Source organism: Mustela erminea, chromosome 10 (assembly GCF_009829155.1).
Source record: "Mustela erminea isolate mMusErm1 chromosome 10, mMusErm1.Pri, whole genome shotgun sequence".
Lineage (NCBI taxonomy): Eukaryota > Metazoa > Chordata > Mammalia > Carnivora > Mustelidae > Mustela > Mustela erminea.
Genome location: NC_045623.1, coordinates 12,362,969 through 12,376,381, shown reverse-complemented (window position 1 = coordinate 12,376,381; position 13,413 = coordinate 12,362,969). Strand labels below are relative to the sequence as shown.

Sequence of the window (13,413 nt, the reverse complement as noted above, 5' to 3'; positions counted from 1 at the left end):
TTAAAAATATAAAAATAGGGGCACCTGGGTGGCTCAGTGGGTTAAGCCGCTGCCTTCAGCTCAGGTCATGATCCCAGAGTTCTGGGATCGAGTCCCACATCGGGCTCTCTGCTCAGCAGGGAGCCTGCTTCCTCCTCTCTCTCTCTGCCTGCCTCTCTGCCTACATGTAATCTGTCTCTGTCAAATAAATAAATAAAATCTTTAAAAAAAAAAATAAATAAATAAAAATATAAAAATAGAAGATATAATTTTCTTGCACAAAACAAACCTACAATTTACTTCCTTTGACTAGTGCAGATTAAGTTCTAAAGTAGTGCTTCCCAAACCTTACTGTGTATATGAATCACCTGCAAATCTTGTTAAAATGCAGATTCTGATTCAGAAGACGTGGGCAGAGGTCTGAATGCCAAGTTCATACACAGAAAAGTAGTAAGCTTCTAAAAAAGCCCCATAACTCACAATATTTAGCCATGGTTTGCAAAGCACTGGTCTTGATAAGCACTGGTTTCCAATTAAATTCCTAATTGAGCAACTTCACATTTTCCCATCCTTATCTTACTTGATCTCTCCTGAAACATAATTCTTAATTACTCCATCATTCTAAAAACCTAGAAAATTTTTTATCCTAATCTTCCTTCTAACTCTTTCTTTTTGATCTCCTTCTTTCTCTTTTCCTCATACTTACATGTGGGGAACATCACGGGATTCCATTCTTAGCTTCATCTCTTTACCACTCTAATGCTGTGCCTGCATCACCTATATGCTAATGGATCTAACTGCTGCATTTCCAGCCTACACAAGTCCCCCAGTCTTAGATTCATATTTTTCAACTACCTAATAGATGTTTCTAACCTTCAGTCTTCACAGGTACTTTCCAACACAACGTATCTCAAACTGAACTCTTCGCCAACGCCTTTCATCCCTAGAAACCAGCTTTTTCAACCCTGTGTTAACTTTGTGACCAGCACCACCATCTGCCCAATTGTCCAAACCATATTTTAAGACTCTATCCTTCTCCCTCACCAACTGCAATTAATCCCATCTTCTAATTATTTCTCAAACTTCATCCCTTCCTCTCTAGTGTATCAGTTTTGACAGAGATAATTTCTGACTTGGTTACCATACTAATGTAACAGTCTTCTTGCCCCCAATCTCATTTTTGTCCTCAATCCCAGCCTTCACATTCCTATGTAAACTTGGCAAACATAACCTGATAGTACTCCCCCATTAAAATTCATCAATGACTTCTCCATTACCTTTAGGAAAAAGTACTAACTTTCTTTTGGCATGTCATATGAAGCTCTTCACAATCTTGATTTTTTCATCTCGTCTTAACTCCCTCAATAGTCACCATGTACTCTTGCCATGTCAGGCTAGGTGCAGCTCCCTAGAAGTACCACATTCTCTAAGGCCTCTGTGTGTTTGCATAGGCTGTTTTTTCCTTTGCTTAAAATGCCCTTATTTAGCTAAGAACTAATCTCCTTTTAAGACTCTACTCAAGCATCACATGCTTTAAACTGCCCTTTTTAATCACCTCAAGTCTGTTAGGTAACACCGCAAACTGTGCTCCCTCTATTACAAGGCTTCCCCTATGCATAATACTTAGGCAAATTGTATTATAATTGATGCCCTATTCATCTCCTCCACCAAACTGAGCTCATCAATAAGTCCGTTTTAGAACAAAACGTCCAGTACATGGTTTGCTGAGGGGCACCAGGCGGCACAGTCAATTAAGCGTCCAGCTCTTGGTTATAGCCCAGGTCGCGATCTCAGTGAGGTCCTGGGATGAGGCCCTGCATGGGACTCTGCAGAGTCTGCTTGGGATTCTCTTTCCCTCTTCCTCTGCCCCTCCCTGCTGCATGCTCACTCACTCTCTTTCTCTCAAATAAATAAATCTTTAAAAAATAAATAAAAGGGGCGCGTGGGTGGCTCGGTGGGTTGGACCTCTGCCTTCGGCTTGGGTCGTGGTCTCAGGGTCCTGGGATCGAGCCCTGCGTTGAGCTCTCTGTTCGGCGAGGAGCCCCCTCTCTCTCTGCCTGCCTCTCTGCCTACTTGTGATCTCTGTCAAATGAATAAATAAAATCTTTAAATAAATAAATATATAAATAAATGAAAAATAACTGTTCGCTAAATAAACTATCTTGAAATAACAATCACGAATGATTATTATGGCTACATATTTAAACTATAAATAACTTCCAAAAACTGTCTAAGGTAACAAAAGTTTCTTCAGTTTGGGGCACCTGGGGGGCTCAGTTGTTAAATGTCAACCTTTGGCTCAGCATACCGGGATCAAGCCCCACCATCAGGCTCCCTGCTTGGTGGGAAGCCTGCTTTTCCCTCTCCCACTCGTCCTGCTTGTGTTCCTGTTCCCACTGTCTCTCTCTGTCAAATAAATAAAAATCTTAAAAAAAAAAAAAGTTTCTTCAGTTTCTTTACAGGCTTAACAGAACTTCAAAAGACTTCATTAAACAACAAAGTCCAAAATATTTAAGGTATTCACTTAATTCCCGACAATATAAAGGTATTTGCTAAAAATTAATAGCCGTCTCATATTGTGTTTAAGATTATTTTAATTTCACCAATGACAGTGTTAGACAAATAAAAGCATTTGTCTCTTCCAAAATGTTAGGCATATTGTTCAGATAGCCGAGGTTAGCACCCTGACTTCTACTTACTAGCTACATGACCTTGGATAACAATGAACATCTCCAAACTTCAGAGTTTCTTCAAGGAAAACAGAGATAAAATTGCTTACCTACACCATAGGTTGTTTCAAACACTCAGTTACAAATGTGGAACTATTTCTATAAACCATGAACGCTAACTCAATGTCAACTACTGCGTTAGCCTCCATACTAACATCTGCCAAATATTTGACAGGTGCAACTTTAAAGTTTCATGGACTACTTCGACCTCCATACCCACCCCATATTTCTCCAACAACTGAAAATTCATAAATAAAATATTAAGTTCCAGGATTACCACAGCACAGGACTTAGTCATTAGTCCTCAATATTCTTATCTGGTTGAAGGCTTAAAGGTATCTAATTTAATAATGATCTCCTATGTTCTTAAGAAGAGGTTTTTTAATAAATCTCAAAGTAAATCTCAAGGTAAGTTGTTGGTACAGTCATTTAAATTTCAGCTCCATTTAAAAAAATTATTTGGAGGACAAAAATCAGCAGGGAATATTTAAAGATACCTTCTTTTACTAGCTGTTTAGATTGCGTACTATTGACAAATGAGCTTGATCTATTATAGACTAACTGACATAAAAATTAAAAAGTCACCACAACAAAACCAAGACTTTTTTCACCCGTACTTCTGGCTTATTTCTCAGATATGCTTGTTGGTCTATGGATCAGAAGAGAAAATTTGCTGCATTTCTGCAACTAAAAAAGTGATGAAGCATGTTAATTCTGCTCTCAGCAATACCCTTCTTTGTTAAATAGGGACTTACAGGGATTATGGCCTATATCAGGAAGACTGTTTTCAGCCCCTTCTCTGTGATATTTATAAAAATAGGATTCTTAACCTTCAAAGGGCAAAACTCCTTAAAAAAAAAAATAAAAAGTAAAAGAAAAAAGAAAATCTACTACAAAAGTCAGCACTTCGGTACCTGATTGTGGTAACAAGGCCAAAATCCAAGACGAAGCCCTTTATTGCACATCGTGTTCCAACATCTTGGGCAGCCCCATCTTGCGACCTCTCCAGATTGGCTGCTCCTGCTCTCTCTACTGCAGAGAGAACTTCAATTAGAGAAATTCTGAAGCTCATAAATCTAAACTGGATACTCCCCTCACTGGAGGCAAGGATGGTAAGAATCATTAAAAAGATTTAAGTTAGAGGAGGTTGCAAATAAATCCACGTGGCCTGAAACCACTATAATGCAGGCAGCTGAGAGTCTTATTATGCAACAGTCTATATACCTAAAAAAAAAAAAAAAAATCTTAGGAAAAGAATGGCAGCAAATTATTAGATAACCTGAAAAAACAGGTTATTATAATCACGTATCTCTAAAAAGTAAAATATTGTCCACTAAACTGGTTTTGAATTTATATCTGTGATACCAAAAAAGAGTAAAATATTCTCCACTAAACTGGTTTTGAATTTATATCTGTGATACCAAGTTACAGCTGACCATTCATGTTTATTATCCTTTGTAAGAAAAGGAAGCAAGGAAGTGGCTAGGATATGTTATTAACTTCTTTCTGTGCCCTAAAGTAACTCATTAAAAAAAAATGCCTGGTTAAAAACCACTGCTTAGGAAGGAGAGATTTCCCTGCTGACTTAAGCCTAGCTGCCCAAGCAAGGCTTTAGAAAAGGTCTTCATCTACAACAGTGCCTAGGCAGAAGGAGCAGAGGCTATGGCGGTCTTCCTAGTGACACTTCCAAGTCACGTAAATGGGGTATGTTTCTGGGATAGACTGCCAACAAGTTACTGTAAGAAACAAAAACAGCAAAATCCTGGCAAATAAACAGGCCAATGCCCTCATGTGTTTATTATGACAAAAGTCAGTCTTAAAGTTACCTTGACGCCACCAAATCTAAGTCACATCTTCTATACTTATAGTACCTGATTTCTGAAAGACTGGATTAGTTTTCAAGCTGGTTTTCCATAAAGACTTGTAATGATGTCTAACATGTATAAAGTGTTTCTTAGACCAAGCAAGTAACAAGTTACATCCCAAAGAACTGCAGCAATTAAGATATTTCAACCAGAGCAATAAACTAATGATTTGAATCACGTTTACCATGAGTTTTTATCAAAAAATGTGCTGGTATGTGCAAATGAAACAGAATGAGGTTAATACTGTCAAGAAACTGTATTTACGTAACAATTTAACAATGATTTTATCTTACCTGAGTGTGAAAATTTGAAATGGTGGTTGTTTCAATATCTTTCTTGCCCAGAATCTCCATTTTCACAGGAGTGTTGGGAAAATTAAAAGCAAAGTAGTCCAAGAAGTCTGGGAGATAAGCAGCCGCTCCATGCACTATTGCTAAAGCATAGTAAGCAGCATTTTTCTCATTTTCACTGAATGTCAAAGCAAGAAACTCCTCGGAAAATCTCTCCATCTCCATTGGAGACAAAAATGAGAGTTCATCCATGTAAGCATGAAGGACAAGTGCACCACCATTGGACTGGTGTTCCTCATGAATAAAGTTGCTAAATTTAGTACCTGTTTTTAAGAAATTTCTACGAATAGAATGTTCCTGGTGAGTCATAAAAGGTGTTTGTACTCCCTGGGGTACCCGATATTCTTGCATGCCCAAATTTAATCGGCACAGCTGTTCATCTTTCAGATACCTGAAGGACTCCTTATTAACTCCTGAAGTGCTATTTATTTGTCCTTGGGTGAGGATTTCCTTACTGATGCGGGTCAGGCCAGCACAGACGGTTTGTACTTCCTTATTGTACATTTTAAGGCGTCTTCCTCTCATATCTTCTCGGTGTTTCTTTTTCTTTTTCTTCTTTATTTTCTTCAAGACAAAATCATCAGCTCTCTGGGTTTTACCATTTTCATCTGGTGTTTCTGGCCACAATAATTAAAAAGAAGTTAGTTGCTAGGCCTAGTGTCAACATAGAAACTTCTTACGGTACTTGACCTCAAATTAAATGGCCTATTCTCAGTTTCTCTGAATTTGCCATGACAACTTACATGTTTATAAAATGACTGAGATAAAAATCTTAAAATACAGTAATATTCGGGGCTGAAAACTATGCTAAAAAGTAGACAATGAATATGTAAGCATGTAATTTAATACAACAACAAAGTAAAGGAAATATCCAAGTAAGTCCATTTCTGCCATCCTGTATGGAATATTTGTTCAGTAACCACTGTAAAATCTAAACTGAAGCTTACCATATTTTGCTATAATGCATACAGCTAAATCAAACAACAGCAAATTAAGCTGTAAGACACGATTCTGCCTACCAAATTAGCATGATTTTTCTTTTTTGGCCTTCTCGTATACTGTTGTTGGAACTATAAATTGGTACAAATTCCACAGAGGGCAATTTGGCACCCACCAAAATGGATATGTACATCAAAAGCCTTGAAAATATTTTAAATTATCAGACCTAGAAATTCCACTCCCAAGTAAAAATTACCTCAGAAAATAACTGAAGAAGAAGAAGAAAAAAAAAAAAAAAAAAAAAAGAAAATAACTGAAGATACACAAAAATATCCATGACAGTTAAATTCAGGGACTCCCCCTTAAATGTCTATCCTAAGTAACAGGATGTTGATTACATTCTGGTACTTACATACTGACAAAATACCACCCAGCCATTACAAGTTATATTACAAATGAAAAGAACTAATGAATTACAAAGTTATAAAATGCTTACACTGCCAATCTTCCAGGAAGCATTCTCTAACAATTCATTCCTACCCAGTTTGGATAGCTTTCCCACCCTGTGCTTCCTTAGCACTGTACTGGCCTATCACAAAACTTAATATTCTATGTTATCACAAATCTAATTTTTTACCTTTCCTCTAGACTGTAAGCAATCTAAGGTCAGAAATATAGATCTTACCTTTCTTTCCACATCTAATGTGTTTATAATATGATCCCATGTTTGTAACATTAAGCACTCAAACATTTATTAAGTACCCACTAAATACCAGGGACATTTCTGGGCACTAGGGATATGATGCTCAGACAGACATAATCCTCATTCTCTTGGATTTTATAATCTAGTTTAACAAGAAAAACAAAGCATCAATAAGCTACTCTAGATGCTGAGGAAACCTCTCTTTGGAAGGTAACTTTAAGGCTGAGCCCTAAATATTAAGACAAGCCAGGCATGTTTTCTAGGGAAAAATATTCCAGGGAGAAGCAAAGGACCTAAAGAGAGGAAAAAGTCTGACTGATCTACACGTTTTGTAGATGTATTACACGGGAAAGTACCTGAAGAAATACATATCAAAGTGTTAATGGTAGTTATCTAGGGTGGTAGGATTATAAATAACTAGATATTTTCTTTTTTGCTTATCTGTATTTTCTAATTTTCTACAATAAACACATATTACTTTTATAATTAAAAATTTATTTTTAATTTTTAAGGGATTATCATGTATTTACAAACCCAAAGTAGAATAACATTTTTATTTACTGGTTCAAAAACATATCTAGCAAGAAATATTTAGGAATAAATATCAGGTATATCCTGAACAACCTTTCAAGTTCAGTGTGGTATTTACTGAAATTTTCCACCCAATAACAGTATTTCTGACATCATTCAAGTAATTCAGTGTTAAGAAAGACACTACAATTGATCCTATGACTACACCTGGGAATAACAAATTCAGTAAAATTTACAGTAAATAATTTATGTGGTATAATATGCAAACATAATAGATACAGTACTCTATACAAAATCATTTCAAATCACTAAATATTGCAAGTTATGAAAAATTTCTAAAGAAAATATTTAAAAGTATAAGTCAGAGACTTTAAAGTATACAGATACCAAATGACTTCCATTCTGTTTAATATCCATTTTTAAACAAAAAGAAAACCCTTCATTTGCAAACATCACTTGTGATTCAACTGAGACCATACAGCAAAATATACATGTAATCGGATTGCTTAAACTGGAAAGAGAAAAAAGCAGTCCATCTTTTATTCTATATACAACTAAATCATTGAGATTTTGTTAAAACACTTATAACAGTCATTTATTTCTTACCAAATAAAATTAAATGCATTTCCCATGTTAAAAATTGGTAATTTAGGCAATTCTCCCAAGCAACTAAATGTTAATGCTATTAAATAACAAAGGTTAGACCAATTTTAAAAGTCATCTAATTACCCTCTGCTAAATGTTTTAGCATTTTCACAGGAAAAAAAAAAGAAACTATCTCTGAATAGATCTGTTATTTTAAGCTTCAGAGGAGGTATTTGGTATGCAGAAGATGAATTGTGACCTAGATCTGCCACTGAAATTAACACCAAGAAGGAGCTGCCTTGATTGTAACACATTTTATATATTACTATCAGCTTACCAATGGTATTTCTAACATGGCCAAGTCTCTGTGGGTTTTATTCCACACTCATTTATATGAGAATCATCCAATCAAATAATCCAACACAGGCCCATCAGAAAAACCACGGTACAAGGAAATGAAAAGGACTTAAATTGATTGTAATCTCATATTTCAACATAATAGAAATTTAAAATATGAAATAAATGTCAATCTATCTATCAATCTATCAAAATTTTTCTAATTTTGATTCTTATCTAAGGCTGATATAGAGAGCTCACCTTTGTTTACAGAGAAATTTTAGAGTACTTTGTGTCATACCAGCTTACGAATTTCAATGAATAAACAAAATTTACCTTTGAGTTATTATGGTGACAACTAATTTAAAGTGGCATACATATTCAAAGTTGTTACAGGTCATTACAGTATGTTAGCCCTTCTTGCACTATGAGAATATCAACGTTGCCTTGCCTTGAATTAAAAACATTAATCAGGGTGCCTGGGTGACTCAGTCATTAGCATCTGCCTTCGGCTCAGGTTTTATCTCAGGGTCCTGGGATGGGGTCCATGTTGGGCTCCCTGGTCAGAAGGGAGTCTGTTTCTCCCTCTACCCCCCACCATTTACTCTCTCTCAAATAAATAAAATCTTAAAAAAATAAAAATAAAAACATTAATTAAAAGTCAATGTCTTTGCAATATAAATGTATCAAATCAGTCCATTGTATACCTTACACAATGTTATATTTCAATTATATCTCAAAAAAAAAAGTGTCTAAAGTTTTCACAATCTTTCCATTCCTGATTGGCTGTTTTAGCTTTCCCACAGAGAACATAATCAGGAAGTAACATTTTGAGTATTTCCCTACAGTGCAAAAGCTAAATTTTATTGACATGAGTTCTTTTACAGAAAAAAAGCCAAACCACATCTGTTATTAAGGAAAGCTCTCACATACCAAACTGTGAGAGCAAGCATAAAGAGAAGTATGTAAGTCTACAGAGGAAGATATATTTAACTGAGAGACAAATTGCTGTCTTAAAAAAAAAAAAAAAAAAGTCATTCTAACTGTATCTAAATTAATGCATGACACTATCAATTAAATCCTCCTCAGAGCCCAAGTGTCCACTGATTGAGTCATGAATGGATAAAGAAAATGTGGTGTGTAGACACACAAACACACACACACACACAATGGAATATTATTACTCAGCCATCAAAAAGAATGAAATCTTGCCATTTGCAGTGATGTGGATGCAGCTAGAGTCTACCATGCTAAGTAAAGTAAATCAATCAGGGAAAGACATACCATATGATTTCACTCATGTGGAATTTAGGAAAGAAAACAGATGAACACACGGGAAAGTAAAAAAAAAAAAAAAAAAAAAAAAAGAGGGAAGCAAACCATGAGACTTAATGATAGAGAACAAACTGAGGGCTGAGGGTTGGGCTAAATGGGTGATGGGTATTAAGGAGGGCACTTGTTATGATGAGCCCTGGATGTCCTATGGTAGTGAGGAATCACTAAATTCTACACCTGAGGGCGCCTGGGTGGCTCAGTGGGTTGAGCCGCTGCCTTCGGCTCGGGTCATGATCTCAGGGTCCTGGGATCGAGTCCCACATCGGGCTCTATGCTCGGCAGGGGGCCTGCTTCCCTTCCTCTCTCTCTGCCTGCCTCTCTGCCTACTTGTGATCTCTCTCTTTCAAATAAATAAATAAAATCTTAAAAAAAAAAAAGATAAATTCTACACCTGAAACCAAAATAAAAATAAAATCCTCACATGTGTGAATATAATCAACTATCAAATAGCATCATTTATTTATATCACTACTGAAAGTTCTCATTAATGCAAAAAAATTAGCTGCTTCTATCACAAAACTTAAATTCTTACCATCATTCTCACAGTTGAATTGTAACTTAGAACTGAAAGAAATGTAATATCCTCAATTCTTAAAAAGCATGGTGGATACATATCAAAGCAAGTACAATGTTTTATATTTTTGTAATCATATTAAAGAAAAGGGCTAAAGTTGTTTTCTGAAAATAAATTTTTTAGTCTTACTGGGCATCTTTCCCATTCCATATAAAAATCTGACTAAAAAGCTCACTGTATGTTGATAACACTGCCTTACTTTACTCTCCCAACCCTCCATAACATGTTTAAGCATGGCTGGCTGAATTTGAATCCCTGTCCTAGAACTTCCTCCCCTAAGATTACCTTTTGCAACTTTATTTCTTTGTACCTTGTTCCTCATTGGTAAAACGGGGGAATTAACAGTACCTCATAAAATCAGTGAGCAGAGTAAACAAAGCACATAAAGCACTTAAAATACTCCTAGAATATAACAAATACTCAATATATGTTAACTACTATTACTCCAAAATAGATGGATTGTAGAGGCAGTAGAGAGTGCTACACCACCAGGTGCTTCACAGTTAGAGAGACCTAGCTTAACGTCCCAGCCCTAGAACGTACTGCTTAAGGTCTCCCGGAACACTCATTAATCTCTTTAAACTTCCATTTTCTTATCTTAAGATGTTAATTCTAGTATCTACCTCACAGAGCTCTTGTAAGGATTAAATAATACAATAAATAGGGCCCCTGGGTGGCTCAGTGGGTTAAGCCGCTGCCTTCGGCTTGGGTCATGATCTCAGGGTCCTGGGATCGAGTCCAGCATCGGGCTCTCTGCTCAGCAGGGAGCCTGCTTCCTCCTCTCTCTCTCTCTCTGCCTGCCTCTCTGCCTACTTGTGATATCTCTCTCTCTCTCTCTCTCTCTCTCTGTGTCAAATAAATAAATAAATAAATCCTTAAAAAAATATTTAAAAAATAATAATACAATAAATATAAGGGCCTCATCACAGTACTGAACACAAAATAAGTGCTCCCCAAAATAAGTGCTCCCCATCCTCATTATCATTTTCACAATAATATTTAATGCATTCCTTGAAATACTGGCAATAACTCTGAGATATCAAAACTAGAGATAGAAATTACTGGACCTAGAATACAATGTAGTATACTACAAGAGAATCCCACAAAAAGGAAAAAAAATCTCTGAAAGAGGGAAGAAAATCATTACTCAAGAAAGGTCTACTAGGTATCATATATGCTATCTCATTTTAATCCTCAAACAAACCGGTGAAGAAGATACGTAAGTCCATTTTACAGAGAAGAAAACAGCTTGCAGTAAGATAGGTTACTTATCGTAGGCCACAAAACTAGTATGTGAGAACCAATTTTCAAACGTTCACCTTGTCAGATTCCAAAACTCAAACTCTTCACATATACTATTATACTACACTCTTCCATTTTGCCCTTCTCTATCAACTCTCTGCAACACCCCTGTGAAATAATCAACTATTACAATTAATGGACTTGAGAAGCAGGAGGAGGACCCATCTCCAATAAAAGGAGCATTACTTCATTCAACAAATATTTTACTGAATGCCCATTACATGGTAACTCTGCATGATCACAAAGATGGTATTTATGTTATGCAAAAATTTCATACCCTAAAGTCTTCCACCCATAGTTAATGAAAGTATCAGTCCCTAAAGTTGCGGTTCTGATAAATGAGAGGATTTGTTTATTTGAGTTCTCTGTATAATCCCAAATAATTCCTCACTCCTACCACCAAATAGGATTTGGATTTTAAATTCCTGCCAATAGCTTTCTGACATCACAGAAAATTACAGTTAGTTGTCTTATTTGGGGATACTACCTGTGACAGAAAGTAGACAGTTGGTCAAAGATGAAAAAATGTGAGAAAGGAAGACTGATTCACAAGTGAATACAAAAGAGTATATACTGTTACTTAATGACACTAGAGAAAAGAGCTAGGGGGATTGGATACCCTCCCTTTCCTTTTTTCTACAAAATCTTAAAATATTACTAAAATTTACTTAACAAGAATTAAAAGTAATTTTTGAGCAAAATATGTTCTATGCTTCTTATGAGCAAAAATGGGAGAGAAAAAAATTAAGATTTCAAAATACACAGCTAACTATAGGTTTAAGACTCAAGCCCGTTACTTACAAGAAATAAAAAATATTTTAGTATCTCTTTATTTAGTTAAAAATCCAAGTATGCTTAAGTGAAAAATGAAGAGCAAAATAGACAAGTCAAAAAAATTGGGTCCTAAATTCAGTTCTATCACTTACTAACTAGAAAATCTTTTTTTTTTTTTTAAGATTTTATTTATTTATTTGACAGAGAGAAATCACAAGTAGATGGAGAGGCAGGCAGAGAGAGAGAGAGGGAAGCAGGCTCCCTGCTGAGCAGAGAGCCCGATGTGGGACCTGATCCCAGGACCCTGAGATCATGACCTGAGCCGAAGGCAGCGGCTTAACCCACTGAGCCACCCAGGCGCCCACTAACTAGAAAATCTTAAGCATGTCACTTCACCTCTTCAAAACTCACTTTAGTTCCCATTTTAGAGATGAGAAATCATTGTTTAAACTATTTTTGAGCAACTCCAAACACCTGGAATCTGAAATCTATGATTAACTAATACATGAAATTGGACTGAGTACAGTTGGGCTGGTGGGAAGGAACATATCTTTCAGCAGAATGATCTCAGAGATTGGCAAACTTTTTCTATAAAGAGCCAGATAGTAGTAAGCTTAGCAGCCCACATGGTCTATCTCATCTACTCTATTGTTCTAGTGTGAAAACTAACAGATAATACATTTGAATGAGTGGAGTGGTGTTCCAATTTATTTCTGGTCACCAAATTTAAATTTCTTATGATATTCATATGTCATGAGGTTTTCTTCAACCATTTAAAATGTAAAGATCCTTATCTGACACATCATACAAAAACAGGCAGTGGAACTGATTTTTTTACAAATATATAGAAGTAATCCAATGGAGGAAGAAGTGTCTTTCAACAAAGGCACTGGAAAAACTGGAAACATGAACCTCAACCCGAACACCTCACACCTTACACAAAGAACTCAAACGAATCAGAGATTCGAATGTAAAAGTTACCATTATAATACTTTAAGGAAAAAAATACATGAAAATCTTTGGGATCCAAGCCTTAAGACCTTAGATTTGACACCAAAAGCATGATCCATAAAAGAAAAAAGAAAGAAGAAATTAGACCTCAACAAAATTTACAACTTTTGCTCTGTGAAAGAGCACATTAGAGGAGAGAAAGACAAGCAACAAAAGTGGGAGGAAATATTTGCAAGCAATATATCTGACAAAGGACCCATATATGTAATATGCAAAGAATTCTCAAAACTCAACAGTAAAAAAAAAAAAGGCAAACAATTCAATTAGAAAATGGGCATAAGACATAAAAAAGAGACAGTTTATTGATACATCCAGCAAATGATGGTCAAAATAAAGATGTTAAATTTCACTAGCCACTAGGGAAATGCAACTTAAGTCCATGAGTGGTAATACTTACTAC

The 13,413-nt window shown here is 35.8% G+C and overlaps 1 protein-coding gene across 1 annotated transcript in view; it reads right to left on the bottom strand.

The window, feature by feature from the left end:
• The window catches only part of RSBN1 (round spermatid basic protein 1), a 50,421-nt gene that overhangs the window by 31,805 nt on the left and 5,203 nt on the right, over positions 1–13,413 (bottom strand). Inside the window, exon 2 of the mRNA XM_032360947.1 lies at positions 4,867–5,540. Within this exon, the coding sequence (XP_032216838.1) occupies positions 4,867–5,540 (674 nt within the window). The remainder of the gene's footprint in view (positions 1–4,866; positions 5,541–13,413) is intronic.